Raw genomic sequence first — 26,048 nt, forward strand, 5'->3', positions numbered from 1 at the left:
TTCATGTATCTGTCTAGATACATCTTAAAAGACTCCATCGTGCCCGCATCTACCACCTCCGCTGGCAATGCGTTCCAGGTGCCCACCACCCTCTGCGTAAAGAACTTTCCACGCATAATCCCCCTAAACTTTTCCCCTTTCACTTTGAACTCGTGTCCTCTAGTAATTGAAACCCCCACTCTGGGAAAAAGCCTCTTGCTATCCACCCTGTCTATACCTCTCATGATTTTGTACACCTCAATCAGGTCCCCCCTCAACCTCCGTCTTTCTAATGAAAATAATCCTAATCTGCTCAACCTCTCTTCATAGCTAGCGCCCTCCATACCAGGCAACATCCTGGTGAACCTCCTCTGCACCCTCTCCAAAGCATCCACATCCTTTTGATAATGTGGCGACCAGAACTGTACGCAGTATTCCAAATGTGGCCGAACCAAAGTCCTATACAACTGTAACATGACCTGCCAACTCTTGTACTCAATGCCCCGTCCGATGAAGGAAAGCATGCCGTATGCCTTCTTGACCACTCTATTTACCTGCGTTGCCACCTTCAGGGAACAGTGGACATGAACACCCAAATCTCTCTGGACATCAATTTTCCCCAGGACTTTTCCATTTACTGTATAGTTCACTCTTGAATTGGATCTTCCAAAATGCATCACCTCGCATTTGCCCTGATTGAACTCCATCTGCCATTTCTCTGCCCAACTCTCCAATCTATCTATATTCTGCTGTATTCTCTGACAGTCCCCTTCACTATCTGCTACTCCACCAATCTTAGTGTCGTCTGCAAATTTGCTAATCAGTCCACCTATACTTTCCTCCAAATCATTAATGTATATCACAAACAACAGTGGTCCCAGCACGGATCCCTGTGGAACACCACTGGTCACACGTCTCCATTTTGAGAAACTCCCTTCTACTGCTACTCTCTGTCTCCTGTTGCCCAGCCAGTTCTTTATCCATCTAGCTAGTACACCTTGGACCCCAAGCGCCTTCACTTTCTCCATCAGCCTGCCATGGGGAACCTTATCAAACGCCTTACTGAAGTCCATGTATATGACATCGACAGCCCTTCCCTCATCAATCAACTTTGTCACTTCCTCAAAGAATTCTATTAAGTTGGTAAGACATGACCTTCCCTGCACAAAACCATGTTGCCTATCACTGATGAGCCCATTTTCTTCCAAATGGGAATAGATCCTATCCCTCAGTATCTTCTCCAGCAGCTTCCCTACCACTGACGTCAGGCTCACCGGTCTATAATTACCTGGATTATCCCTGCTACCCTTCTTAAACAAGGGGACAACATTAGCAATTCTCCAGTCCTCCGGGACCTCTCCCGTGTTTAAGGATGCTGCAAAGATATCTGTTAAGGCCCCAGCTATTTCCTCTCTCGCTTCCCTCAGTAACCTGGGATAGATCCCATCCGGACCTGGGGACTTGTCCACCTTAATGCCCTTTAGAATACCCAACACTTCCTCCCTCCTTATGCCGACTTGACCTAGAGTAATCAAACATCTGTTCCTAACCTCAACATCCGTCATGTCCCTCTCCTCGGTGAATACCGATGCAAAGTACTCGTTTAGAATCTCACCCATTTTCTCTGAGTCCAAGCATAACATTCCTCCTTTGTCCTTGAGTGGGCCAATCCTTTCTCTAGTTACCCTCTTTCTCCTTATATATGAATAAAAGGCTTTGGGATTTTCCTTAACCCTGTTTGCTAACGATATTTCATGACCCCTTTTAGCCCTCTTAATTCCTCGTTTCAGATTGGTCCTACATTCCCGATATTCTTTCAAAGCTTCGTCTTTCATCAGCCGCCTAGACCTTATGTATGCTTCCTTTTTCCTCTTAGCTAGTCTCACAATTTCACCTGTCATCCATGGTTCCCTAATCTTGCCATTTCTATCCCTCATTTTCACAGGAACATGTCTCTCCTGCACGCTAATCAACCTCTCTTTAAAAGCCTCCCACATATCACATGTGGATTTACCTTCAAACAGCTGCTCCCAATCTACATTTCCCAGCTCCTGCCGAATTTTGGTGTAGTTGGCCTTCCCCCAATTTAGCACTCTCCCTTTTGGACCACTCTCGTCTTTGTCCATGAGTATTTTAAAGCTTACGGAATTGTGATCACTATTCCCAAAGTAGTCCCCTACTGAAACTTCAACAACCTGGCCGGGCTCATTCCCCAACACCAGGTCCAGTATGGCCCCTTCCCGAGTTGGACTATTTACATACTGCTCTAGAAAACCCTCCTGGATGCTCCTTACAAATTCTGCTCCATCTGGACCTCTAACACTAAGCGAATCCCAGTCAATGTTGGGAAAATTAAAATCTCCTATCACCACCACCCTGTTGCTCCTACATCTTTCCATAATCTGTTTACATATTTGTACCTCTATCTCACGCTCGCTGTTGGGAGGCCTGTAGTACAGCCCCAACATTGTTACCGCACCCTTCCTATTTCTGAGTTCTGTCCATATTGCCTCACTGCTCGAGTCCTCCATAGTGCCCTCCTTCAGCACAGCTGTGATATCCTCTTTGACCAGTAATGCAACTCCTCCACCCCTTTTACCTCCCTCTCTATCCCGCCTGAAGCATCGATATCCTGGGATATTTAGTTGCCAATCATGCCCTTCCCTCAACCAAGTCTCAGTAATAGCAATAACATCATACTCCCAGGTACTAATCCAAGCCCTAAGTTCATCTGCCTTACCTACTACACTTCTTGCATTAAAACAAATGCACCTCAGACCACCAGTCCCTTTATATTCATCATCTGCTCCTTGCCTGCTCTTCCCCTTAGTCACACTGACTTCATTATCTGACCCACTCACTACTAACTGGTCTCTAAACTTTGACTTATTTTAATAATCAGAAATGCTGCTGTGACCCTCAAAGGGTTAAATCAGTGTTTTAATTTGGTTAATGTTTTTTTCAACTCCCCTTCCCAGCAGATATATGGAGTGATCAATCATTTCAGACTGACCCTGATCTCCCGCCAGGATGGAAGAAGATCAATGATGTCGCTGGCATCTATTATTGGCACATACCAACGGGCACTACCCAATGGGAGCGGCCAGTACCTACATCAACAGAGTTCTCAGACATACAAAGAGAATCATTGAGCTCCATTACTCCTTCTCCCACTGCAGAAAATGAGGTAACATTTTTTAGATGTTTAAACTTTCTTGGAACGTTTTGCATTTAAGTTATCATATTTATACCTGTACATTATTGATTTGGAAGTCCTTCTGAAACCAACTGAGAGTGCAATTGAAGGATAAGGCATTTGTATTTCATTCTCACTGTCTTTCTTTTCCTCCACCACCATTCCTGCATATCACGTGCTGCATCTGACTGAAAAGATGATTGGTTGACTCCTTCTCCAAACTCTGCCATTGCAATTTTTGAAATGGTCAATGGGTGCATGTGGGATTACTGGTGCCTGACTGCTCCCTCCCTTCCAAAAATCTCCTCACTGCTTTGCCTGCAACTGTGGCAATTTATCTTATTTTCATGTTTTAATTTTAATTGTTGCTTTTTAAAAAAAATCTTTATGTTGGTATCAGTGTATCTTTTCCCTTTTTGGTTTAGTATTTTTCATGGAATCATAGAACAATAGTGTGCAGAAGGAGGCCATTCGGCCCATCATGACTGCTTTTTGCGCCTTTTTCTTTATCCACATAGCTTGATACCTTTAATCAAGATGTTTGGTTCATGACCTGCTCCCGGGTTGCCACTAGTGCCCGCATTGGTGGCTGCTAAAGACCAACATGAGACTCCCTCCGATTTTCTTTCACTCAGTTTCTGCATGATACAGCTCAAATTGGGATATGATTGGAGAGAAATTCAAATCCGTGCCTTCCCCTAATCTGTGGCACGGAGAGGTGGCACTTTAATATACAGTGTCAACAAAATGGAAATTTTTATTTGACCAATAAATAAAGGTCAGGTCTGTTCCAAAAAATGCCCTGAAATTAACAATTTAAATAAGATTAGATTTTATGAAGGATTCACTTTTGAGTGAATTTGTTTTATTCTGCTGTTTAAATTTTAAATTTTATTTGGAGATACAGCACTGAAACAGGCCCTTTGGCCGACCGAGTCTGTGCTGACCAACAACCACCCATTTATACTAATCCTACATTAATCCCATATTCCCTCCCACATCCCCACCATTCTCCTACCATCTACCTACACTAGGGGCAATTTACAATGGCCAATTTACCTATCAATCTGCAAGTCTTTGGCTGTGAGAGGAAACCAGAGCACCTGGAGGAAACCCACGCGGTCACAGGGAGAACTTGCAAACTCCGCACAGGCAGTACCCAGAACTGAATCCGGGTCGCTGGAGGTGTGAGGCTGCGGTGCTAACCACTGCGCCACTGTTCCACATATAGGTAGTAACATTCTAATATGCAGGGTCCTGACATAAAACTGTCTCTGCCACTGGGCTGGGTTTTGTACAGGCTTAATATCAAGAAGATGTTGTTCAAAAGAGTGTTGGTACTTTATACAGCTGTTACATGTTGGTGCAGCTTCTGTCCATGTTTTCATTAACCCTCAACATGAGCAAATAGATATAACGATACTTACCCTATCCTGTTTCCAAATCCTTAGAACCCCTTTTCATCATACACCTATCCCATATAACCTTGAATGTTCACATAGTTTCTGCCTCAACTCCTAATACTGGAAATGAATTCCACAGCCTTCTGTGTGGAGAAGTTTCTCTCTGTTCCAGATCACTGACATTTAATCTTGTGTTTATGCTCTCTTGTTATTAACCTTTGATACTTACAGTATGAGCTACTGCCTTCTGGACAGGAGAGAAAATTTGAGGAAACAAAAAGTTGTGTGTAACATGATTTCAGCTTAATAGGTTGACTGAGACAATCTGTGCAAATTAATTCACTTTTCAAAACAGAGTGAAAGGAACCAATATAAGGACTATATTGTCTTTGGACCTCTAGCTCATTTCCAGTTTATTTTTGTTGCAAATATTTAGCTCTTTAAAATAATATTTACAATAGCATATCCATTCAATAATTTCAGAAGTATGAATGATATGATGGAGTGTGAGTTCTTGCAGATCGTACTGATAAAATGGAGATGTAACCAGTTAAAGGTTGATCAGCTGTTTACCCATGCTCCCTCCCAAAACCATTTTTTTACATGTCCCAAATGTTTAATATATGGGAGGGAGACAAGAAGGCATCAGTAATCAATCTTTAAATGAACAGTATTATTGCAATTATAGGTATTTCTGTTGTTTTCTGCCCCAAAGACAAGTAACATAACGCACCTTGGCTGTCAAAGAGTAATGTAGTGCGTATGTTACTGGACTAGTAATCCAAAGGCCTGGACTAAAACTATAGATCAGCATCTGTAATATAAACAGAAAGGAAGTCTGGTTCAGCAACAACAAACTGCATTTATATAGCACCTTTAACAGATTCAAAGGTCATAAAGGAGGACACATTATCAAACAAAATTTGACACCGAACCACATGAGATTTTAGGGCAGATGACCGAAAGTTTGATTAAAAGGCAGGTTTTAAAGAGTGGCTTGAAGGAGGAGAGAGAGGTAGAGAGATGCAGGTGTTTTCGGAGAGAATTTTGCAACTTAGGACCTTTGCAGCTAACAACATGGCCACCAATGGTGGAGTAATTAAAATCAGAGATGGCCAACAGGCCAGATTGGAGCACAGAGGTCTCCGAGGGTAGTAGGGCAGGAGGAGATTACAGAGATAGAGAAGGACAATGCCATGGAGGGATTTAAAAAAAACAATTTTAAAATTGAGGCATTGGTGGACTGGGAACCAGTTTAGGGCAGAGAGCACAGGATGAGTTAGGGTACAGGCAGCACAACTCTGGATGAGCTCAAATTTATGTAGGGTGGAAGTTGAAGACCAGTCAGGAAAACATTGGAATAATCAAGTCTAGAGGTAACAAAGGGATGAAGATGGGTTTTAAGAACAGCGGAGCCGAGAGGGGAAGGAGCTGGATGTTGTAGAGGTGGAAGTAGGCGGTTTTGGTAATGACGAGTCTGTGGAGTCAGAAGTTCAGCTCAGGCTCACAGAGAATGCCAAGGTTGTGAACAATCTGGGTTTGTCTCAGACAGTGGCCTGGGAGAGGAATGGAGTCAGTGGTTAGAAAGCTGATGGAGTGTGAGAGGAACCAAAGACAATGGCTTTTGCCTTTCCACAATTTAATTGGAGGAAATTGAGACCTCACAGTGATCAAGAGAACTGAAGAACAAAGAGAAAACAGCCAGATATATTTCTCTGCCTGGACAAGGAGCTGTCAATTCAACCCCTATCTTCAGAGATGCCCTTTTAAGCTTCTCCACTGGCAGGAGTGGGTACATTTACATTCAATGTAGCCTTTTGGAAATGGCAGTCAAAAGTTACAATGGTACTTAGCTGCCTCTAGTACAACACAAAGCTGACTCATTAGGAACTGTACCAGATATTCAGAACTATGAGATTTTTCCCTAGACCTGAAGAGTTGGAATTATCAGTCAGAACAATTGAGGTTATTGTTTACAATCACCCAAGCTAAAATAAATCAGACCATCATTTCCATCCAAACATAAGGAATCATAGATAAAAACAGAAAATGCTGGAAATACTCAGCAGGCCAGGCAGCATCAGAATGGTTCTGTTGAAAGGTTACAGACCTGAAACGTTAACTCCTTTTCTTTCTCCACAGATGCTAAATGACCTGCTGAGTATTTCCAGCGTTTTCTGTTTTTATTTCAGATTTCCAGCATTATTCTGTTTTTGTATGAGTAATCATAGAATGGTTACAGCACAGAAGAGGCCATTCAGCCAGTCATGTCCATGCCAGCTCTCTGCAACAGCAATTCAACTAGACCACTACTGCCGCTCCCCACCCCTTTTCCTTGTAGCCTTGCAAATATTTTCTCTTCAGGTGCTTATCCAATTCTCTTTTGGAAGCCACAATTGGATCTACCTCCAGCACACACTCAGGCAGTGCATTCCAGATCCTAACCATTTGCTACTTAAAAACGTTTTTCCTCATGTTGCTGTTCCTTCGTTTGCCAATCACCTTAAGTTAGTGTTCTCTGGGTCTCGATTGTTCTGTCAATGGGAACAGTTTCACTCTATCTACTGTGTCTTAGAGGTGTTCAAAATCATAAGGGGTCTATCAAGTCTCTTCTCGACCCTCTCTTCTCTAAGGAGAACCACCCCAGTTTCTCCAGTCTATCCTCGTAACTGATGTCCCTCATCCCTGGACCCATTCTCATAAATCTTTACTGCACCCTCTTTAGGAAGGATGTGAAGGCTTTAAAATGTGGTGCCCAGAATTGAACACAATACTCCAGTTCAGGCCAAAAGAGTGATTTATAAAGGTTCATCATAACTTCCTTGCTTTTATACTCTCTGCATCTATTTATAAAGCCCAGGATCCCATATTCCTTTCAGCCACTTTCTCAACATGTCCTGCCACCTTCAACAGTTAATGCACATGTACCCCTAGATCTCTCTGTTCCTGTACTCCCTTTAGAATTGTATCCTTTATTTTATATTGCCTCTCCTCACTCTTCCTACTAAAATGTGTCACTTTACACTTCTCTGCATTAAATTTCATCTGCCACAGTTCTGCCCATTCCACCAGCCTGTCTGTGCCCTTTTGAAGTCTATCATTGTCCTCCTCACAATTCATATTACTTCCAGGTTTTATGTCATCTGCAAATTTTGAAATTGTGCCCTATACACTCAAGTCTAGGTCATTAATATATATCAAAAAAAGCAGCGGTCCCAGTCCAAACCCCGGGGAATCCCACTGTATATCTTCCTCCAGTCCGACAAACAACCTTTCACCATTACTCTCCATTTTAAATGGAGTATAATGTGGAAAAATGTGAAATTGTGCATTTTAGCGGGAAGAATTTAAAAAAAGCATATTATCTAAATGGTGAGAGATTGCAGAGTTCTGAAATGCAGAGGGATCTGGGTGTCCTAATGCATGAATTGCAAAAGGTTAGTATGCAGGTACAGCAAGTAATTAGGAAAGCTAACAAAATGGTATTGTTTATTGCAAAGGGAATTGAATACAAAAGTAGGGAGGCTGTGCTTCAGCTATAAAGGGCAATGGTGAGACCACATCTGGAGTACTGTGTACAATGTTGGCCTCCTTATTTAAGGAAGGAAGTAAATGCATTGGAAGCAGTTCAGAGAAGGTTTACTAGACTAATATCTGGAATGGATGGGCTGTCTTAGGAGGACAGGTTGGACAGACTAGGCTTGTATCTACTGGAATTTAGAAGAGTAAGAGGTGACTTGATTGAAACATATAAGATCCTGAGGGGTCTTGACAGGGTGTATGCAGAAAGGATGTTTCATCTTGTGGGAGAATCTTGAACTAGGGGTCACTGTTTAAAAATAAGGGGTCACCCATTTAAGACAGAGATGAGGGGAAATTTTTTTCTCTGAGGGTTGTGAGTCTTTGGAACTCTCCTCCTTAAAAGGCAGTGGAAGCAAGGCCTTTGAATATTTTTAGGCAGAGGTAGATAGATTCTTGCTAAGCAAGGGGGTGAAAGGTGATCAGGGGTAGGCGGGATTGTGAAGTTGAGGTTACAATCAGATCAGCCATGATATTGAATGGCGGAGCAGGCTCGAGGGGCCAAGTGGCCTACTCCTGCTCCTAATTTGTATGTTCGTATGTTTCTTGTTACTCAGCCAACTTCATATCCATTATGTCACTGTCCCTTGTATTCCATGAGCTTCAGCCTGGCTGGCAAGCCTATTATGTGCACCTTATCAAATGCCTTTTCGAAGTCCATGTACATTACATCAACTGTGTTGTCCTATTCAACCTGCTCTGTTACCTCAGCATAAAACCTTCAACAGGATTTGCCTTAAACAAATCCACGCTGGTTTTCCTTAATTAATCCACACTAGTGTAAGACTTTGTTAATTTTGTCCTAGATTGTTGGGCTAGGCGGGCCGCACGCCAAAGAGCTGCCGCAATCTCCCGCGTGGCGGTTCGTTTAAATAGCTTGGGCGGCCCACCTCCTCCACCCACCCCCCAGTCAATGCAGGGGGCAGGCTGTCCGTCCCCGGCACTGACGTCAGCTGCCTGTGCGCAGGCGCTGGCGCCATTCTTAAAGGGCAGCCAGCCCTGTTGGCATATTTAAATTTTTAAAGATACCACCCGCCCCAAAATTTATTAAATTTTCTAATACCCCTTTCCCACCCCCAGTAACAATTACATTAACTATTTGCCCTCCCCCCCACCCCCACCCCCCCCCCGCAAAACACCTTTGAAATCTGACTTTCGCCCCGCTCCCCCAGACTGCACAAAGTTTAAAGATCACCCCTTCCCACCATTCCCTACACCTTTATCTGACCCCGCCACACTGGAAATCTTAACTCCTCCCCCCATCCCCACCAGTATCACACCGGCTTTCCCCAAACGGGGAATTGAAGGCGTGGGGCTGCCGCACTGAGTATTGCCGCAGACCTGTAAGATTTCTGGTAAGTTTATTTTAATGTATTCATTTCATTGATTTATATATGTAGACGCTGGTCCTGTCGCCCAGTGGTGGTGAGGCCGCCACGGAGCCTCACCACCGCCAAGAGAATTGGGCCATGCCCTCCTGCTGTCGAGCTCCGAGGCAGGCCTCTGCCACAACCAAACTTCCGGTTCCCCCCACCCGCCCGCCCCCCCCACGATGAGCCTGATGCCGTGGTCTTTGTAACATCCAGCCATCATCTCTAAAAGCACCAAGGTTAAACTGACTGATGATAAGATCATAAGAAATAGGAGCAGGAGTAGTCCATTCAGCCCCTTGAACCTGCTCTGCCATTCAATGAGATCATGGTTGAACTGATTGTGGCCTTATCTCCACTTTCCCTTCTGCCTCCCATAACCCTTTACTCCCTTGTAGATCAAAAATCTGTCTAACTCAGCCTTGAATATATTCAGTGATCCATTCTCCACTGCTGGAGGGAAGAGAGTTCCAAAGAGTAATGACCCTCCTGAGAGAAACAATTCCTCCTCATCTCCGTCTTAAAAGGGACACCCCTTATTTTGAAATTGTGCCTCCGAGTTCTAGATTCCCCCATGAGGGGAACCACCCTCTCAGCATCTACCCTGTCAAGCCCCCTCAGAATCCTTTTATGTTTCAATAAGATCACCTCTCATTCTTCTAAACTCCAATGAGTTTAGGTCCAACCTGCTCAACCTTTGCTCATAAGACAACCCATTCATCCCAGGAATCAGCCCAGTGAACCTTCTTTGAACTTCTTCCAATGCAAGTGTATCCCTCCTTAAGCAAGGAGACCAAAACTGTACGTAGTACTCTAGGTGAGGTCTCACCAACATCCTATACTGTTGTAGCAAGACTTTCTTACTTTCCTACTCCATCCCCCTTGTAATAAATGTCAACATTTCTATTTGTTTTCCTAATTACTTGCTGTACCAGCATGTTAACATTTTGTGATTCATGTACAAGGACTCCCAGATCTTTCTATACCACAGCATTCTACAGTTTCTCTCCATGTAAAAACTATTCTGTTTTTCTATTCTTCCCTTTACGTGCAACTCTAGTGCCTTTAATTGGTAAATATCCATGTCATCAAAGAGAATGGTACCTTTGAATTAGGAGATTAAATCAAGAAGGTTTAGAAAATACCATAAATGGTGAGACAGGCTTTTTTCAAATTGTTTTTGTAATTTGGGTGACACTGGCAAGGCAGTATGTATTGTCCATCCATAGTTGCCCTGAAGGCATTAAGAGTGCACTATTTGCTGTGGAACTGGTGTTGCATGTAGGCCAGACCAGATAAGGGCAGTAAATTTCTTCTCAGAAGTGAACCAGTGGCCGCTCTCAGACTGATTTCATCAGATCACTTCCACTGATTGATTGAATTCAATTTCCCAAGTTGGGATTTGAACTCACAGGGCTGGATTTTAGTTGTGGGGTTGGGACCCCGATGTCAGTGCATTTACAGGTCCTGACCCTGCAATGCTTTGGTACCTGACACTCAGCATGATTTTTTACGAGCTGGCCAATTAATAGCCAGGGAGCTACTTGCCGTCCAATTAAGAACAGGGGGTGGGCTACGGAGGCTGGAGAAGCAATAGGAGGCTCTCCTGCACTCTCAGATTGGCAGCCCCACTGTCTGAGGTGGGAGCTGCTGATGTATGTAGGAGAGAGAGGGTGCATTAAGATGGAGACGCCCTCTGAAGACTTTTGGAAAAGGTTAGGTTAGAACTGGACATAGCTTCTAGACCGCTACTGTGGAGGGGGAGCCCTGTGCCTGCAGCTGTGGCCATCTCAATATATTCTCTGGCGGGGAACAGGTCATGTTTAAAATGATGTTGGAATGTTGGTGCCTCGATCTGCCATCAGGAGGTAATAGGGAAAATGCAAGAATCTATTATAAAGGATGTGATAACCGGACGCATAGAAAATGATTGTTGTTGACCAGTGGATGTGCTGTATTTGGATTTTCAGAAGGCTTTCTATAAGGTCCCACGCAAGAGGTTCGTTAACTAAATGAGAGCACATGGGATTGGGGATAATATACTGGTATGGATTGAGAACTGATTAACGGACAGAAAATAGGAATAAACAGGTCTTTCTCAGGTTGGCAGGCTGTGAATAGTGGGGTACCGCAAGGATCAGTGCCTGAACCCCAGCTATTCACAATCTATATCAATGTATTGTTTCCACATTAATATAAAAGCAAAATGCTGCAGATGCTGGAAATCTGAAATAAAAACAAGAAATGCTGGAAATACTCAGCAGGTCTGGCAGAATCTGTGGAGAGAGAAGCAGAGTTAACGTTTCAGGTCAGTGACCCTTCATCAGAACTGGCAAATATGAGAAATGTAATAGGTTTTAAGCAAGTAAAGCAGGGGCGGGGCAAGAGATAACAAAAGAGAAGGTGTTGATAGGACAAGGTCACAGAGAATAACTGACCAGAAGGTCATGGAGCAAAGGCAAATGGTATGTTAATGGTGTGTTGAAAGACAAAGCATTAGTACAGAAAGGGTATTAATTGACAGAAAAATGAACAGCCCTGGCCCCAAGCACAAACATGAAAAAATCAGCAGGCAGGCACAGTAGAAACAAAGTAAAATAAAATGAACAAGGAAAAAGAAAAAATAACTAAAAATAAAAATAGGGGCCTGTCATACTATGAAATTATTGAACTCAATGTAGCGTGCCTAATCGGTAAATGAGGTGCTGTTACTCGAGCTTGCGTTGATGTTCACTGGAACACTGCAGCAATTCCAGGACAGAGTTGTGGGCACAAAAGCAGGGGGAGTGTTGAAATGGCCAGCAACCGGAAGCTCGGGGTCGTGCTGATAACACAAAACTAGGTGGAATGTGAAATAAAAACAAAAAGTACTGAAAATACTCAGCAGGTCTGGCAGCATCTGTGGAGAGAGAAGCAAAGTTAACATTTCAGGTCAGTGACCTTTCATAATTCACGGGATGTGGACGTCGCTGGCTAGGCCAGCATTTATTGCCCATCCCTAATTGCCCTTGAGAAGCTGGCGGTGAGCCACCTTCTTGAACTGCTGCAGTCCATGTGGGGTAGGTACACCCACAGTGCTGTTAGGAAGGGGATTCCAGGATTTTGACCCAGCGACAGTGAAGGAATGGCGATCTAGTTCCAAGTCAGGGTGGTGTGTGGCTTGGAGGGGAACTTGCAGGTGGTGGTGTTCCCATGCATCTGCTGCCATTCTCCTTGTAGGTGGTAGAGTTTGCAGGTTTGGAAGTTGCAGTCGAAGGAGCCTTGGTACATTGCTGCTGTGCATCTTTCAGATGGTACACACTGCTGCCACTGTGCGTTGGTGGTGGGGAGTGAATGTTTGTGGATGGGGTGCCAATCAAGCGGGCTGCTTTGTTCTGGATGGTGTTCAGCTTCTTGAGTGTTATCGGAGCTGCACCCATCCAGGCAACTGGAAAGTGTTTCATCACACTCCTGGCTTGTGCCTTGTAGATGGTGGACAGGCTTTGGGGAGTCAGGAGGTAAGTTACTCGCTGCAGGGTTCCTAGCCTCTGACCTGCTCTTGTAGCCATAGTATTTATATGGCTACTCCAGTTAGTTTCGGATAACCCCCAGGATGTTGATCTTGGGGGATTCAGTGATCATAATACCATTGAATATCATGGGGAGATGGTTAGATTCTCTCTTGTTGGAGATAGTCATTTCCTGGCACTTGTGTGGCACAAATGTTACTTGTCACTTATTAGCCCAAGCCTGGATATTGTCCAGGTCCTGCTGCATTTCTACACTGACAACTTCAGTATCTGAGGAGTCTCGAATGGTGCTGAACATTGTGCAATCATCAGTGAACATCTCCACTTCTGACTTTATGATTGAAGGAAGGTCATCGATGAAGCAGCTGAAGATGTTTGGGCCTAGAACACTACCCTGAGGAACTCCTGCAGTGATGACCTGGAGCTGAGATGATTGACCTCCAACAACCACAACCATCTTCCTTTGCGCTCCCACCAGCGGAGAGGTTTCCCCCTGATTTCCATTGACTCCAGTTTTGCTAGGGCACCTCGATGTCATACTCGGTCAAATGCTGCTTTGATGTCAAGGGCAGTCACTCTCACCTCACCTCTTGAGTTCAGCTCTTTTGTCCATGTTTGAACCAAGGCTGTAATGATGTCAGGAGTTGAGTGGCCCTGGCGGAATCCAAACTGCGCGTCACGGAGCAGGTTATTGCTAAGCAAGCGCCGCCTGATAGTACTGTCGACGGTACCATCCATCACTTTACTGATGAGCGAGAGTAGACTGATGAGGCGGTAATTAACCGGGTTGGACTTGTCCTGCTTTTTGTGTACAGGACATATCTGGGCAATTTTCCACATTGCTGGATAAATGCCAGTGTTGTAGCTGTACTGTGATCTCATTGAAACATACAAAATTCTTACAGGGTTCGACAGTGTGGATGCAGGAAAGATGTTTCCCCTGTCTGGGGGAGTGGGGGGGGGGTGTCTATTCAGTGAGTCTCTCAGTTACCTTTACATAGACATTGAAGCAGGTTTAAAGTAAATTAAAAGAAAAATTAATAGATTTTCCTTAGACTTAGCTCTTGATCACACCCTACCCTACATGTTTCTCATGAGTGGAAAACAGTTTATTGCTTTAAAGAGAGGGACCTTCTCTGGTCCAGATGAGATGTATCCCAAGCTGTTATGTGAGGCAAGGGAGGAGATAGCGGGGGCTCTGACACAAATTTTCACATCCTGTCTGGCCATAGGAGAGGTGCCAGAGGACTGGAGGATAGTGAATATGGCACCATTATTCAAGAAGGGTAGCAGGGATAAACCAGGTAATTATAGGCCTGTGAGTCTAACATCAGTGGTAGGGAAATTATTGGAAAAAATTCTGAGGTACAGGATTAATCTCCACTTGGAGAGATGGGGATTAATCATGGATAGCCAGCATGGCTTTGTCGGGGGAGATCGTGTCTAAAGAAATTTGATTGAATTTTTCGAGGAGGTGACTAGAGGTGTAGATGAGGGTAAAGCAGTTGATGTCATCTACATGGACTTTAGTAAGGCTTTTGATAAGGTTCCGCATGGGAGATTGGTTAAGAAAGTAAGAGCCCATGGGATCCAGGGTAATTTGGCAAATTGGATTCAAAATTGGCTTAGTGGAAGGAGGCAGAGGGTGATGGTAGAGGGTTGTTTTTGCGAATGGAGGCCTGTGACCAGTGCAGTACCGCAGGGATCGGTGCTGGGACCCTTGCCGTTTGTAGTGTGCATTAATGATTTAGATGTGAATATAGGAGGTATGATCAGTAAGTTTGCAGATGACACGAAAATTGGTGGTATCATAAATAGTGAGGATTATAGGACGATATATATACGGAGCTGTGGCAAATGGAATTTAATCCTCAGAAGTGTGAGGTGATGCACTTTGGGAGGATTAACTGGGCAGGAGAATATACAATGGATGGTAGGACCCTAGGGAGTTCAGAGGGACCTTGGTATACGTGTCCATAGATCACTGAAGGCAACAGCACAGGTAGATAAGTTGGTTAGGAAGGCATATGGGATACTTGCCTTTATTAGCCGAGGCACAGAATATAAGAGCAGGGAGGTTATGATGGAGCTGTATAAAACGCTGGTTAGGCCGCAGCTGGAGTACTGTGTACAGTTCTAGGCCCCACACTATAGGAAGGATGTGATTGCACTGGAGAGGGTGCAGAGGCAATTCACCAGGATGTTGCCTGGACTAGAGCATTTCAGCTATGAAGAGAGACTGGTTAGCTGGGGTTATTTTCCTTGGAGCAGAGAAGGCTGAGGGGGACCTGATAGAGGTATGCAAAATTATGAGGGGCATTGATAGGATAGATGGGAAGAAGCTTATTCCCTTAGCAGAGAGGTCAATATCTAGGGGGCATAGGTTTAAGGTAAGGGGCAGGAGGTTTAGAGGAGAGTTGAGGAGAAATGTTTTTACCCAGAAGGTGGTTGGAATCTGGAGCACACTACCTGAAGGGGTGGTAGGGGCAGGAATACTCAAGACATTTAAGAAGTATTTAGATGAGCACTTGAAACGCCATAACATACAAGGCTACGGGCCAAGTGCGGGGAAGTGGGATTAGTTTTGGATGGGTGCTTGATGGTTGCTGCAGGCGCGTTGGGCTGAAGGGCCTGTATCTGTGCTGTAAAACTCTATCACTCTATGACCTTAAGAGCCATTGCTATCAGATATCTTCTTCTTTGGCCTCCTTGTCTCAAGAGACAATGGGTAAGCGCCTAAAGGTGGTCAGTGGTTTGTGAAGCAGCGCCTGGAGTGGCTATAAAGGCCAATTCTAGGTGACAGACTCTTCCACAGGTGCTGCAGATAAAATTGCTTGTCGGGGCTGTTGCACAGTTGGCTCTCTCCTTGCACTTCTGTCTTTTTTTCCTGCCAGCTGCTAAGTCTCTTCGAGTCGCCACTCTTTAGCCCCGCCTTTATGGTTGCCCGCCAGCTCTGGCGATCGCTGGCAACTGACTCCCACGACTTGTGGTCAGTGTCACAGGACTTCATGTCACGTTTGCAGACGTCTTTAAAGCGGAGGCATGGACGGCCGGTGGGTCTGACACCAGTGACCAGCTCGCTGTACAATGCGTCCTTGGGGATCCTGCCATCTTCCATGCAGCTCACATGGCCAAGCCATCTCAATCACCGCTGACTCAGGATGGTGTATATGCTGGGGATGTTGGCTGCCTCGAGGACTTCTGTGTTGGAGATACGGTCCTGCCACCTGATGCCAAGGATTCTCCGGAGGCAGCGAAGATGGACTGAGTTGAGACGTCGCTCTTGGCTGACATACGTTGTCCAGGCCTCGCTGCCGTAGAGCAAGGTACTGAGGACACAGGCTTGAAACACTCGAACTTTTGTGTTCCGCATCAGTACGCCATTTTCCCACGCTCTCTTGGCCAGTCTGGACATAGCAGCGGACGCCTTTCCCATGCGCTTGTTGATTTCTGCATCGAGAGACAGGTTACTGGTGATAGTTGAGCCTAGGTAGGTGAACTCTTGAACCACTTCCAGAGTGTGGTCGCCGATATTGATGGATGGAGCATTTCTGACATCCTGTCCCATGATGTTTGTTTTCTTGAGGCTGATGGTTAGGCCAATTTCATTGCAGGCAGCTGCAATCCTGTCGATGAGTCTCTGCTGACACTCTTCAGTGTGAGATGTTAATGCAGCATTGCCAGAAAAGAGCAGCTCCCTGATGAGGACTTTCTGTGCTTTGATCTTTGCTCTAAGACGGGCAAGGTTGAACAACCTGCCATCTGATCTTGTGTAGAGGAAAATTCCTTCTTCTGAAGACTTGAACGCATGTGAGAGCAGCAGTGAGAAGAAGATCCCAAACAGTGTAGGTACGAGAACACAGCCCTGATTCACACCACTCAGGATAGGAAAGGGGTCTGATGAGGCACCGCTATGCTGAATTGTGCCCTTCATAGTGTCATGGAATGAAGTGATGATACTTGGTAGCTTTGGTGGACATACGATCTTTGCTAGTAGTCTGAAGAGATGACGTCTGCTGACGAGATCAAAGGCTTTGGTGAGATCTATGAAAGCAACGTAGAGGGGCATCTGTTGTTCACGGTATTTCTCCTGTAGCTGGCGAAGGGAGAACAGCATGTCAATGGTGGATTTCCCTGCCCAAAAGCTGTACTGTGCCTCAGGGTAGAAACGCTCAGCCAGCTTCTGGAGTCAGTTTAAAATGACTCAAGCGAAGACTTAACCCACTACGCTGAGCAAAGAGATTCCATGGCAGTTGTTGCAGTTACCACGGTCACCCTTGTTCTTACAGAGGGTCATAATACTGGCATTGCGCATGTCCTGTGGTACTGCTCCCTCATCCCAGCACAGGCAAAGCAGTTCATGGAGTGCTGAGAATATAGCAGGCTTGGCACTCTTGATTATTTCAGGGGTAGTGCCATCCTTTCTAGGGGCTTTTCCACTGGCTACAGAATCAGTGGCATCACTGAGTTCCGATTTTGTTGACTGTTCGTCCAGCTCATCCATGACTGGCAGAGACTGTGCTGCATTGAGGGCGCTCTCAGTGACAACATTTTCCCTGGAGTACAGTTCTAGGTACCACCCAGCGGTCCATTTGCTTGCATTGGTCATTGATTGTGTTCTCTGATTTAGACTTGAGGGGGTGATCTTCTTGATGGTTGGCCCAAAAGCTCTCTTAATGCCATCATACATTCCTCTGATGTTTCCGATGTCGGAGGCCAGCTAAATACGACTGCATAGGTGTTGCCAGTAGTCATTTGCACAGCGCCTGGCTGTTCTTTGTGCATCTTATATCTTACTATAATTAGCAGGAGCTCTGTTCTGGTGGATAGAAGCCACAACTGTGGGACATTGTGCATGTATGTATCTCAAACAGTATCCTAGTCACCAGCCTCAGGAGGACAGCTGCAAAGCACCTCTTTTGCATGGAGGATACTTTTAAATATTTCAGATCAGTTCCATCCATGCCTGCTGCTCTGCTTAAGTTCTGTGCTCTGATTGCTTGTTCAGGTTGCCAAGTAATAGGGTCCCTGCAGGAACATTGGGTTGTTTTTCTGAAGTAGGCACTACAGGGACTGGATGTGACTTTTGTGACATAGGATGCACAATTTGTAGATAATTTAGGACCTGCAATTTTAACAAGTTACTGTTGATACACAAAATGATGTGAAAATTGCCCATGTTTCAAATGCTATGACTTGAATGTGATATACATCTTGACTCAAGTACACAAGTCTACTTGTGTGAAAAAATTGGTTTGATATCTATATCTGTGGCACTGATTGTGTTGTGTCCATGACTGATACTGGTATGAAACTCATGACTGTGGAGGACCTGTTTTTAAAACGGGTACCTTTCTATGGTTTTAATGTGGCCGGTTATGTCATGATGTTCAGAGTTGTGTGGGTGAGCAGCAAGTTGGACATTAATGCTAATGTACATTGTGTGTGACCTGGAAACGCTTAGCAATGCCACCAGATAGATGATTGTTTTTTTAAAATCAGCTTTCCAACTCGATTAACATCCACTGTAAGGCAGCAAAAATGAAATTGTGTAATCCTGAAAGTCCCTTCTAAGAATAATGGTTGTGTGATATGTCAGCTACTCTCAAACTGGACTATTTCTACATGAGAATGTAATGGCCTGGATTTTGTGGTTGTAATCGTGGCAAAACTGTCAACGTTCATGTCATTACTCTGTAAAACTGGCAGCATTCACTGTACTTACTGTGTGAAATTGACAGCAACTTACCGAATCTGCATATGCATACTTAAACACTGAAATCCAGAAATTCCATAGCACCAATAGTTCCGGCACTACGGTAGTCGGTTGAGGAAAAAAATGGCGGAGGCTCCATGTCTGACAACTCATGGTAGGGAAAAGAAGTCACTAGTGGGAGTGGTCTACAGGCCCCCTAACAGTAACCATAATGTAGGACGAAGTATGCAAGAAGAAATATTGGGTGCTTGTGATAAAGGGACGGCAGTAATCATGGGTGATTTTAATCCACATATAAACTGGAAAAATCAGATTGGCAATAGTAGCCTGGATGAGGAGTTCATAGAATGCTTTCGAGAGAGTTTCTTAGAGCAGCACGTTCTGGAACCAACCAGACAGCAGGTTATATTCGACTTAGTATTGTGTAATGTGACAGAATTAATTAATGACCTCAGAGTAAAGGCACCTCTAGGAAGCAGTGACCACATTATGATTGAATTTTACATCCAGTTTGAAAGAGAGAAGAGTGAGTCTAAAACTAGTATGTTAAACTTAAATAAGGGCAACTATGTGCGCATGAAAGCTGAGCTAGCTGGAGTGAACTGGGTTACTAGGCTAGTAGATAAATCAATAGAGAAGTAGTGGCAGACATTCAAGGGGATATTTCAGAATACTCAGGATAAGTATATTCTTACGATAAAGAAAAATTCTAAGGGGAGGACCCACCTTTTGTGGTTAACTAAAGAAGTTAAGGAAAGCATCAAACTTAAGGAAAAGGAGTTTAATTGCGCAAAGATGAGTGGCAGGTCAGATGATTGGTCAGAATATAAAGAACTGCAGAGAATGACTTAAAGGTTAATCAGGAGAAAGAAATTAGAGTATGATGCGAAGCTTGCTAGAAATGTAAAAACAGATAGCAAGAGTTTTTGCAGGTGTTTAAAAAGGAAAAGAGTAAGTAAAGTGAGTGTTGGTCTTCTAGAAAGTGAGAATGGGGAGTTAATAGTAGATAATAAGGAAATGGCAGATGAAATGAAAATATTTTGCTTCTGTCTTCACTACAGAGGATACAAAAACATTCCAGTAATAGCTGTAAATCAGGAGGTGGAAGGAAGAGGGGAACTTGGTGAAATTACAATCACCAGGGGAGCGGTACTGAGCAAACTGATGGAACTGTGGGCTGACAAGTCCCCGGGTCCTGATGGGCTTCATCCTAGAGCCTTAATAGAGGTGGCTAATAAGGTAGTAGATGCGTTGGTGTTAATTTTTCAAAATTCGCTAGATTCAGGAAAGGTTCCATCAGATTGGAAAATAGCAAACTCCTCTATTCAAGAAGGGGGAGAGGCAGAAAACAGGTAACTATAGGCCAGTTAGCTTGACGTTTGTCATGGGAAAGGTGTTAGAATCGATCCTTAAGGAGGCTATAGCTGGGCACTTAGAAAAATTAGGGCGGCAGAGTGGCGCAGTGGTTAGCACCGCAGCCTCACAGCTCCAGCGACCCGGGTTCAGTTCTGGATACTGCCTGTGCGGAGTTTGCAAGTTCTCCCTGTGACCGCGTGGGTTTCCGTCGGGTGCTCCGGTTTCCTCCCACAGCCAAAGACATGCAGGTTGATAGGTAAATTGGCCATTGTGAATTGCCCTTAGTGTAGGAAGGTGGTAGGAAAATGATGGGGATGTGGGAGGGAATATGGGATTAATGTAGGATTAGTATAAATGGCTGGTTGTTGGTCGGCACAGACTCGGTGGGCCGAAGGGCCTGTTTCAGTGCTGTATCTCTAAATAAATAAATAAATTTAAAATAAATAAAATTCAAGGTAATCGGGAATAGTCAGCATAGCGTTGTAAAAGGGAGATTGTTGTTAACCAATTTATAGGAGTTCTTTGAAGGAGTAACATGTGCCATGGCTAAAGGTGAGCCTGTTGATGTACCATACTTGGATTTCCAGAAGACATTTGACAAGGTACCACATTAAAGGTTATTGGACAAAGTAGAAGCTCATGGTGTTGTGGGTAACATATTAGCATGGATAGAAGATTGGGCCCCAACACAGACCCGTGCGGGACTCCACTCGTCACATCCTGCCAATCCGAAAAGGACCCACTTCTGCATACTCTCTGTTTTCTGCCAACCAGCCAATCTTCTATGAACCTTCTATCTTCAATAAATTGGTTAAAACTCTGAGATGGAAACCACCTGGGGATTTGTCATTCTTTAGTGCCGTTATTTTTTTTTGTTAGCTATTTTATTTACATTAGTTCATCTGTCTGATTCAATTTTAGTCTCCTTGGGATTTCCAGCATGCTGACCTTTTTTGATAGGAGCAGGAGTGGATCATTCGGCCCTTCAAGCCTGCTGCGCCATTCAATAAGAACATGGCTTATCTGCCCCAGACCTCGACTGCTCTTTCGTGCCAGCTCCTCATTGCCCTCAACTCTCCGATATCTACCTCCTCTTTAAATACTTTCAGTGATCTAGCCTCCACAACTTTCTGGGGTAGAGAATTCCAGACATTCACTACCCTCTGAGAGAAGAAATTCCTTCGCATCTCAGTTTTAAATGAGTGTCCCCTTATTCTGTAACTATGTCCCCTAGTTTGAGATTCCCCCACTAGTAGAAACATCATCTCAACATCTGCCCTGTCAAGTCCCCTCAGAATCTTGTACATTTCAATAAGATCACCCCTCATTCTTCTAAACTCTAATGAATAAAGGCCTAACCTGTTTAGCCATTCTTGATAAGTCAACCCCTTCATCCCAGGAATCAGCCTAGTGAATCTCTTTTGAATTGCCTCCAATGCCAGTATATCCTTTCTTAAATACGGGGACCAAAACTGTACGCAGTACTCCAGGTGCGGCCTCACCAACACCCTGTACAGTTGTAACAAGACTTCCCTATTTTTAAACTCCAACCCCCGAGCAATAAAGGCCAAAATTCCATTTTCCTTCTTAATTACTTGCTGCACCTGCACGCTAATTTTTTGTGTTTCATGCACAAAGAACACCCAGATCTCTGTGCTGCACTTTTTTGGAGTCTCTCCATTTAAATAGTAGTCTGCCTTTTGGTTTTACCTACCAAAGTGCATGACCTCTCACTTTCATAGAGTCATAGAGAGATACAGCACTGAAATAGTCCCTTCGGCCCATCGAGTCTGTGCTGACCAACAACCACCCATTTATACTAATCCTACATTAATCCCATATTTCCTACCACATCCCCACCATTCTCCTACCACCTAGCTACACTAGGGGCAATTTACAATGGCCAATTTACGTGTCAACCTGCAAGTCTTTGGCTGTGGGAGGAAACCGGAGCACCCGGCGGAAACCCACGCGGTCACAGGCATTACCCAGAACCAAACCCGGGTCGCTGGAGCTGAGGCTGCGGTGCTAACCACTTCGCCGCCCCTAATTTCCTACATTAAACTGCATCTGCTAGGTTTTTGCCCACTCACTCAACCTATCTATATCCCCTTGCAGATTCCTTATGTCCTCATCACAACATGCCCTCCCACCTATTTTTGTATCGTCAGCAAATTTGGATATATTATGCTCTGCCCCCTCCTCCAAGTCGTTAATATAGATAGTAAATATTTGAGGCCCTAGTACTGATCCTTGTGGCATTCCACTAGTTACGTCTTTCCAACCTGATAATGACCCATTAATCCCGACTCTCTGTCTTCTGTGAGTTAACCAATCCTCAATCCATGGTCCTTACCTCCAATACCATGAGTTCCTATTTTATATAATAATCTTTTATGTGGCAATGCTTTCTGGAAATCCAAATACACTACATCTACCGGTTCCCCTTTATCAACTCTGCTTGTTATATCCTCAAAGTACTCTAGCAAATTTGTCAAACATGATTTCCCTTTCACAAAACCATGTTGACTCTGTTTGATTGCGTTAAGCTTTTCTAAATGTCCTGCTATTTTTTCCTTAATAATGGTTTGTTTTATATTTCTTGCCAATTTACAGTTTTCTCCCTCTTTATTAGCTTTTTAGTCATCCACTGCTGGTTCCTAAAAAAAAAATTTGCAATCCTCTGGCCTACCACTAGTTTTCACTGCTTTGTATGCCTTAGTTTTTGATTGGATACTCTCCTTGACCGCCTTTGTTAACCACAGGTGGTTCATCCTTCTCATCGCGTCCTTTTTGACCGGGATAAATTTTTGCTGAACGTTATTAAATATCTGCTTAAATGTCTGCCACTGATCATCCACTGACCTTTCCCTTAGTCTATCTTCCTAGCCCGCGTTAGACAACTCTTCCTTCATACCTCTGTAATTGCCCTTGTTTAAGTTGAGGACACTGGTTTGAGACCTGAGTTGCCCGCCCTCAAATTGAATTTGAAATTCTACCATTTTGTGATCGCTACCCCCTAGAGGATCCTTAACCAAGATAGCTCTTATTAATCCTACCTCATCACACATTACTTGATCTAAAATAGCCTGTTCCCGGGAAGGTTCAGCAATGTATTGCTCTAAGTAACAATCTCTGATGCAGTCTACAAATTCGTCTTCCATGCCACCTCTGCCAATCTGATTTGTCCCGTCAATATGCAGATTAAAATCACCCATGACAATTGTAGCGCCCTTCTTGCATGCCTCTGTTATTTCCCAATTTATACTTTGTCCTACAGTGAGGCAATTCTTCGGGGGCTTATTGACGACTCCCACCCGTGACTTCTTCCTCTTGCTATTCCTTATTTCCACCCAAACTGATTCCACATTGCACCGATATCACTAATCACCACCGCACTGATACCTTCCTTTATTTACAAAGCTACCCCACCTCCTTTTTTTTTTTTGCCTCTTTTTCTGGAACGTCGAATACCCTTGAATATTGAGTTTCCAGTCTTAATCACCCTGCATCCACGTCTCTGAAATAACTATCAAGTCATATTCATTTATTTCTATTTGTGCCGTCAACTCATCTAGCTTGTTACAAATGCTGCGTGCGTTCAGATAAAGAGCCTTAAACTTTGACTTTTTACCATTATTATTATGATTGCTATTTGATCGATGTTCAATCACCATAAGGCTGTTAGCTAAATCTGGCTCATTGCTCATTACTAAGTCTAATATGGCCTTCCCCCTTGTTTGTTCTAGGACATATTGCTGCAGAACATTATCCTGGACCCACAAAAAAATCACTACCTTTCTGATCCGTACTAATCTGCTTGTTAAAATCCCCTATTAAAACCACTCTGCCTTTGCTACATACTTGTCTAGCCTCTGCATATGGACAATCCACCACTTCACAGTTGCTACTGGGTGCCTATACATAATTCTCACTAGAGTCCTTTTTCTATTTCTTAATTCTACCCATAAAATCTCCACTGCGTGTTATTCATGTGTTTCCCAGCCTGTTGAAAGAGCTGCTGCAACAAAAATGCGCTTCCCCTTTTAAGAGCTATAGGCTGGTTTTAAGAAGTGCAAACTGGCTTTAATTGGTACCAGCCTTGCATGAACTTTGGCTGCATATTCAGCAGGGAGCCCTTCAGCAGCACCTTTCGTGTTAGGCTGCACGCCACAATTATGGATATGAGCACCAAGTTTGCGTGCTGCCTGCATTAGTTTCAACGGGCGCGGGTTAATCACACGTCACAGTCCCCGCGCCTATTATTAGGCCTTACTGAATTTTTAGCCCTATAAATCTCCTGGTAATATTCAAAGAGCAGGGATTCTCCCAGCGTCCTGGCCAACATTTCTCCTTCAACCAACACCACCAAAAAAACGATGAACTGGTAATTCATGTCATTGCTGTTTGTTAGATCTTGCTGTCTGTGTAACAACATCACGTCATTGTGTGAAGTGCTCTCTGATGTTTCTAAGAGATAGAATAAAGCATATATAAATGCAAGTTTTCATTTAATTTCTTTTATTAGTAGTAATTGTCTCTGCTGTATATGTGTGTTTAGTTTCATGTGGTTACATGAAATTGCAAACATGGTAAATTGCTGACTACAAATCTTTTTTAAAAATCCAGTAGTTTTTATGAGAAATGTTACTGTAGCATTTAGAAGCTGTCTCACTAACTGCTTTAGTGTGCTAACCATGTCCTTTTTCTGTTTTTATGCACATGTATTTCTTCCTCTGTGATTAATTGTATATCTAGAAACCGTGGACTGATTTTGCTGTGCTGAATGGTGGAAAGATTAATAGTGACATTTGGAAGGCAAGTATTTTATGAAATATTAATCAGATAACCTATTTTAAAAAAGAAAAGATAATTCTAATAATTCAAATACCATTTAACATTCAAATTAACTTGAGTATATGTACTAAGCAGAGATAAAAACCATTTGACACAGCACTGACGTGTTGACCGAATCAAAATGCTACTACAAAGGTGGCAATTGAAAGTTTTCAAACTTTTATTGGATTTAAGTGCATAGAGATTAAATAATGTGTGGTACAAAGATATTTCAGACTCTTCTAATTTATGTAATGCAATTTACTCATTCAACATATGCTGTGAAGGCAGCTGTCACCTTACCGGGCCTTGAATGGGCAAACAAGCTTATACTCTCTTGTGATTTTCCCACATGGCTTTCACAGTGAAGATTAGGTGAACTGCAACCATGTTAAATCCAGAAAAGTTTGACCTGTTCTGTGTCATGGATGTGTGCAGGGGCAAATGTTTCAAATAAAGTGATTGGATACCTAAGTGTTATTCCCCATTGGTGTTTGAGATAAGTTGAGTGCTTTATGTGTGCCAATGTCCCTCTGGAGCCTCTTTAAAATCACCTTCAATAAGATTGAAACCCACTGAAGAACAAAAGGTCTGTGCTTGATACAGTATGAAACATCTTGATAAAAGTAAATTTTACAGACAGCGAACTTATATTTGAGATCCTAAGTTGCAAACAATAATTACCATTATTTTAGGCTTTGGTACATTAACTTCAAGTTCTATGCAGTAATGGCTTATTCAAATTGCTATGAGAAGGTTCCTCATGAGTACAGATGTACATTGTTATCACTTTCTCTAACATTTGCTAAAACTAAATATTGTTTGCTAATGTTTAAACTAATGATGGTCTTGATGATTAGCAATATGGAGTTGATTCTGTACCTCTTTGTAGTTGCAGGACTCCACTTTATTTCTCCTAAGCTGCAAATACACTATTCAAATACACTGCAACCTTTACCTCTTCCTTTCATAATCATTGTGTTGAAGCCATTAATTTTCTACTCAAACGCAATTTTTGCCATGACATCAAGACTGGAAATTGTTCCCCCCCTTCCTTTACTACGGTCTACCATCTTTGGCTTTAAAATACAATTTTAGTTTCAC

The 26,048-nt window shown here is 43.5% G+C and overlaps 1 protein-coding gene across 9 annotated transcripts in view; it reads left to right on the forward strand.

The window, feature by feature from the left end:
• The window catches only part of LOC137372424 (amyloid beta precursor protein binding family B member 2-like), a 451,769-nt gene that overhangs the window by 245,017 nt on the left and 180,704 nt on the right, over window positions 1–26,048 (forward strand). For 8 of the 9 annotated variants that reach the window (XM_068036322.1, XM_068036315.1, XM_068036330.1 and 5 more), the window contains 2 exons: window positions 2,958–3,166; window positions 24,867–24,926. In XM_068036322.1, the coding sequence (XP_067892423.1) occupies window positions 2,958–3,166; window positions 24,867–24,926 (269 nt within the window). The remainder of the gene's footprint in view (window positions 1–2,957; window positions 3,167–24,866; window positions 24,927–26,048) is intronic. The other variant, XM_068036340.1, reaches the window with a different exon arrangement.

Source organism: Heterodontus francisci, chromosome 1 (assembly GCF_036365525.1).
Source record: "Heterodontus francisci isolate sHetFra1 chromosome 1, sHetFra1.hap1, whole genome shotgun sequence".
Classification (NCBI taxonomy): domain Eukaryota; kingdom Metazoa; phylum Chordata; class Chondrichthyes; order Heterodontiformes; family Heterodontidae; genus Heterodontus; species Heterodontus francisci.